The sequence below is a fragment of the Limulus polyphemus genome, unplaced genomic scaffold (assembly GCF_000517525.1).
Source record: "Limulus polyphemus unplaced genomic scaffold, Limulus_polyphemus-2.1.2 Scaffold1991, whole genome shotgun sequence".
Lineage (NCBI taxonomy): Eukaryota > Metazoa > Arthropoda > Merostomata > Xiphosura > Limulidae > Limulus > Limulus polyphemus.
This window is the reverse complement of record NW_013667601.1, coordinates 126,936-133,152: the sequence shown is the minus strand read 5'-3', so window position 1 is coordinate 133,152 and position 6,217 is coordinate 126,936. Positions and strand designations below refer to the sequence as shown.

The 6,217-nt window shown below is 31.5% G+C and overlaps 1 protein-coding gene across 1 annotated transcript in view; it reads right to left on the bottom strand.

The window, feature by feature from the left end:
- LOC106465583 (apolipophorins-like) overlaps window positions 1-6,217 on the bottom strand; it is a 122,891-nt gene that overhangs the window by 955 nt on the left and 115,719 nt on the right. The window contains exons 28-30 of the mRNA XM_022393508.1: window positions 4,907-5,154; window positions 2,305-2,590; window positions 1,729-1,946 (exon numbers count right to left, since the gene is read on the bottom strand). Coding sequence (XP_022249216.1) covers window positions 1,729-1,946; window positions 2,305-2,590; window positions 4,907-5,154 — 752 coding nt within the window. The remainder of the gene's footprint in view (window positions 1-1,728; window positions 1,947-2,304; window positions 2,591-4,906; window positions 5,155-6,217) is intronic.

The following is a 6,217-nucleotide window of genomic DNA, read 5'->3' as shown; positions in this document are numbered from 1 at the left end:
TAAAACTTTAATAATAACAGACAATGTAACTAACGTTTACGAACGTAGGTTTTCGTCATCATACGAAACGTTGTACATTTGCTGTTATATTAAAGTTTTTCTTCATTACCCATTCAAGCCGTCTCCAGCCATTATTAACAGTTAAGAATATTATCAAACTTGTAGAATTATGCTTAGAATTTAGCTATTTTCTTTAGAACTGTCAGTTCTTCAATATGAAGAATGGTATTCCAGTGGGTTTTCCCTCTTTCTCTTGTACATGTGGAAATTTGTATGCGATGTTTCGAAGTCAAAGCCATTATATCTACATTGCACCTTCCTTGACTTTGACTTGATACATTGAAGATATTTTCATGTTATAAGAATATGGTGATCGAAGTTTGGATGATCTAGTACATCGAAAGAATCAACACACTTCTATACTTAAAAGTAGAGATAAGTAACTCCTAACCTTTTCTGGATATACTTATTGCAAAGAATACTGATGACCTGAAACTAAAAACTACTTCTGATTGAAAAGCAATCCATATGCACAAATATCTTAACTTCAATTCTTGTCATCCTGTATCTTTAAAAACAGCATCATTAATACCTTAGCATGCAGAGTACATTCAATACAGCAACAAATACACAGAAACTGAACATCTACGGCTTCAACAGACCTTTATTAACAATAACTATCCCCAACAACTAGTAAAAAACAAAAAAAAGACTGTAAAAAAAAATCCTACTAACCAGGAAAATGGATACAGGATAGTCATACCCTACTTTCCAGGACTTGGAAAAATTTAAAAGAATAAAGAATACCCTTAACATTCAAATTATGTTCAAGAGCCTGAATAACTAATGCAATATCTTAACAAAGGTCAAGTTGCAACTTCTGACTTCAATCCCAAGAAATGTTGTCTATAATGTATCATGTGAATATAAAAAAAGTAAACATTTGAGAGACTAAACGTTAGAATAAAAGTACACCATCATACACATTTCTATAGATACTTCAGCTATATGCATTATGTGTCAGAGAAAACAATCCCAACACTGGGTATAAATATAATTGTCTGTGATACCAAAACAGACGAATTAAAGAAGCAATTCCAATAGCAGCTCGTGAATGTGGGCATCCTAAAGGCATTAATGAAATCCACAGAATCCCTTTTATACTTGCTGATTTCCTTTTATCAAAGAAATCAACCCGTGTGTTGACTCTGATGCTGTAATAAAACTAACCTAACAGTTTTGTTTGTCCTTCATTTTATTTTATCTAACTTAACCTATTTATTTTTACTGTTAATCATGCCTATCTGGCATTATTTTAACAAGTCAGAATAATAATAACATGACTTGCAGTGTTTCAACTTGTATTATTATTCTATTTTAACTTATTATGCTTCAGGATTATTGTTGTACAGATAAAAAGGGTACATTCTTGTCTTTGTTGTTGCTTAAATTCAAATTGTTTCATTAGATCTTGTTATTCACTAAACATTTTGCACCTGTACAAGACTCAGATAATTGACACAAAAGCTTGTGTATTAAATAAAATTTAACAAAAAATAAAATAAAGTAGTGATAACCCATAAAAATGACAAATACAAATACGTGTACTCACATTATAAGCCTAAAAGGTGGATGATATAATGTTCAACAAATGATCTTTTTCAAATTAAGTGAAATACACAACTTTGCCCATTAAATTTAATTCCTATACATAATTGTAAAGCCTACCATTTTTTCAGAAGGTTTCATTTCAACAACATGATCACCAATCTCCACAATGATAGATTTCTCTAATCTCCCTGATGCTATCCCTCCATAATTGATTATAACACTAAAGTTTCCATCAACAAAGTCACGAGCTAACAAGTAACTGCATTCCGAGGCAAAATCATAGAAGGTTTTGTCAAAGGTGACAAAGTGCTCTGAGCCTACAAGCATGCCATGACCTAGAACAAAGATTATAAGTATTGTACATATACATATATAATTACATTAATCACAAAAAAATTGTGAACTCGCAGAATGTTATTTTTGTTACTAATTGTGTGTTACCAAAAAGCACTAATTATTTACTTCAGGAATTACTATGGCTGATCCAAGACTATATTTTGGAATTCCTTATCTCCCCCTACATTCAAAGAAATTGCTTCTAACATCCATTGAACGTTGTTATCAGGTGCTATGTATAACTTATGAAAATTCTTCTATTACTTCAAGTGTTCGTTTTATCTTCCATTACTTCAAATGATAAGTCCTAACATACTGATATAAATATTTAAAGTTTATTAATTAATCAAAACTTACCAGCATATGGTCCAATCCAATCTTTTTTAATTCCTGCAGATAGTCCTTGTACGGTGTCTATGTAGGAATAGTTTTGTGGTTCAGACTTTGTTAGTGCCCAAGCTTGTCGTAGAGTATGTGTATCTATAGGAAGGTACATTCGAAGTATCATCTCTCCACGCTCTGGATCAAATTCACGAATTTGTGCTATATCTGAATATTGATTTGACGTAAGTACCTGTGCTGTAACATTTTTTAAATCTTTCCAAACTTCATCCCAGGGCAGTTTGTCTTCTTCTCTTTTGATCTAAAGCATAACAGATAAAATTTTGTTTAAGGAATGTACATGAAAAGTTAATATTTTCCATATAGATACTGCCCACATTGCCCAAAATATTTTTGTAAAGTCATTAAGCTTTGAATGAAATTTCCACACCTACATTTATTAATAAGTACTGTGCTAGTCTATGAAGCAATTAGCATTAGACTATTGCCCTCCAATAGGAGGGTGACACATCCTTCATGCACAGTACCCCTCTAACTGGTTCTTAGTGTAGGGGATGTAGGTGGCTTGTACTACATTTCCAGGTAAACACCCAAGCCCTACTTTTGATCAAGAGTGTGTCCACTTGACATTATCAGTGGGATTACATTGACCCAAAGGAAAACTCTCCATATCAACATCCACAGTTTCTTTGGGACTGGGGAAAGAAGAGTTCTCCCTATGAGAAAATGGGAGAGAAGCATTTACAGAGGGGAGAACAAGAAAAAAGTTCTTGGACCAAACATGAATCATCACATCTCCAAGATCTCACACTGATAGATCACAAATAGGAAGAGCAAGGTATGAGGTCAGGATCATATCTGGTGCTATATATATATATATTTTCTTTCCTGAAGTACAGCCTGGTAGGTAAAGCAGTCTTGCAGAAAACCCCAACCTCTGTTATCCTCTACTCAATGCAGGTTTTGGGAGATAGGGTGACCCTATGAGGCTCCCGAGCATTAGAAACCTGTTGGGAATACTCTTTAGACCAAGTAAAGTGGAAAATCAAAACAAGAAGAGATGATTCCTCATTGGGAAGGAAAGAACCAGAAGCAAAACTGGTCATAGGAACAAATGGACAAAATCCTAGAAAGACAAAGCAAGCTGATTTGATGTAACAGAAGAGGAGGTAAAAAATCCTATATTTGAAATTAGTATGGAATTGTCTACCTAGTGCACAATGGCAGTAACATCATTAGCCATCAGTACTCCTAAAGTTCCCATTGAAAAGATGGAAAATAATTCCAGTTGTGGAGTGTAAGGACATTGGGAGGTGTCAGGATATGTGTCAGGATATGTGAACTTATAGTCGAATTGATCCATGAAATCATTTTTTTTTTTTTGCATAAGTAGGCCTGACATATCTGTGTTACATATGCCTTGGTCAGTGACATAGTGAAAACATTTCTCATTAGTTATCAAACTCTGAACAGTGGGTGAATAACAATGGAAGAATATTCCTGTCAAAGAAACCATGTCACAAACTCTGAAATATGTGTCCAATATCTGTTAATTCCATTAAGAGATGAAATAAAATTAACTGAAAACATATATAATAATTAAAATCAGAAGTTCTAGCTGAAATGCTTAAAATTTTGAATTTTGTTTTTGATAAAACCAATAATTCCCTAATTGATAATACAAAAAACATTTAAATGCCAAAGAAAGAATGAGCTTTTGTTAACACGTGGGACTCTACTTCATATAAAAGATGTGCTGCCCTCTTATTGGTGGAAGGATATAGTCTAATGCTGAATACATCATAGACTTGTGTAGTATACGTATTAATACATGTAGGGTGTGAAGTTTAATTCAAGGCTAAGTGCATATTAGGCAGTGGCATGAGGTAACAACTATCACCTCTGTGAAGAGTTTTCTATTCTTCTGGCCAGAGAAAAATAATATTTTATAATACTAACATAGATAAAGCAATATAACTACATATAACAGTAATATTATAAAGAATGTGATCATAGCAGGAATACTTCTTTGATTGTAATTTGTATTTATTGCAAACTACTGAGGCTATCTGCTGTTGTCTCTAATTTTGAACTACTGACCATATGGAAGTTAGCCAGTCAACAGCACCTGCCATCTATGCTAATGGATTGACTATTACTTTCATAATACACTCACTTCTTAAAGTGCAAGGAATACTTTATGATATCTCACAGGTTCAAATCCAGCTCCAAAATTCAAATCTCTATTACAGGGCCAATGCACAACCTTCTTATTGAAACATTTTGTTTAACTTTATATATTAATATATAAATTAATATATATTTTATATTAATAAAATACACTTTAAACATGTTTTTGTTCTACTTTAAAATCCACAAATTTCTGCATTTATAAGGAAAGTATTATTAATGATATTAAAAACCAAGAATAAAACTTTTGAAATACATATATATAAACAGTCTTGCCTTTTTAAACAACAAATTGCTTTGATAATAGAAAAACCTATTGCACAGATATTTTGTTAATACTAAAAACACAAAAACTAAGCAAACAGTGTTTTGACAAAATTGAAAATAAATATTTACACTAAACTAGAAAAACAATATACATAGCTACCTCTTGGTAGATTTCTGAAAGGATCTTATAATTACTGTCATTATTAATGTCTCTCATTAGTTCCTCTACATGTCGGTTAATGTTGTATTCCATCTCTCCAAATTTGTCACATAACCAGTTCCAAACAAATTCATAGAAGTCACTTGTTACTTCTGCTACAAGTGAAGTGCTAACAGCTTCAGTGATACTGTTTGTTGTCTCAAACAAAAGTTCTTTCACGCTTTCCAAAGTGAAAGAAGAAACAACTTCTGCAAGATAATTCAAATTTTGATAGATATATTAGTAAGGAACCAAAACATATTTATATATATAAGCATAACACTTATATAACATTCATTTAATGAATAAAATTACATATATTTTTTTGCTCATTTATACGATGTTTTCTTTCTCAAATAAATTCTATACATAATCAACAAAACAAAAAGATAATGGAAAGTTTCTGTTCTACTCAATAAAAAAATTAACTTAAGACTAGCACACACTTACTGCACATGCAAGTTATATTTACTTGTAGTAATAATGTGGTTGATACACACACACACACCCACATATATATATATATATATATGTACACACGCATATATATCAGGCAAGTGGTAGCACTGCCTATGTAGGGATGGCTCAGATTGTTCATCGAAATGGTATTTTAAATATCACTTAAATAGGTCATTAGAACTTTACAATACTATACAGTGTTTCCTTTTATAACAATACCTATGTAATGACTGAGTCACAAGTTTTAGGAATGTCTGTAAATATCACAGCAGAAAGTTTGAATTTCTTGTTCTTCTTCCTTCTGCTTCTTTTTCTTACATAACTCAAAAACCAAAACAATGGTGTCAACCAATTTTACTGAGGTGACATAGTTTCAAATGGAGTATTTGATTTTATAAGTATTATTAATAACTATTAGTAATTTAAAAAATCATAATTCTAGTGTAAACGATGTTATCATTACCCTTTGAAGTTAGCTTTCTTACAGAAATTTGATGTTCCTATAAAAAGCTTAAGTACATGTGAAACATGAATTACCAGCCAATAATAGATAAACAATAAATATTACAGTTGGAACCTCAATGTATTTAGAACTTAATGATAAATACAACCTTCCTATGTCAATTGAAACACTGCATTAAAAAACAAGTAAACAAGTAAAGAAAAACTTTTCAAAAAAGGAAGTAACTGTAGGAATGGCTTATATAAATCCTTAAAAACAAGATAGTAGGGATGGCATTTACATTATCCCTACATAATAGCACAGACAAGAATTAACATATAGCAATATATATATATATATATATATATATA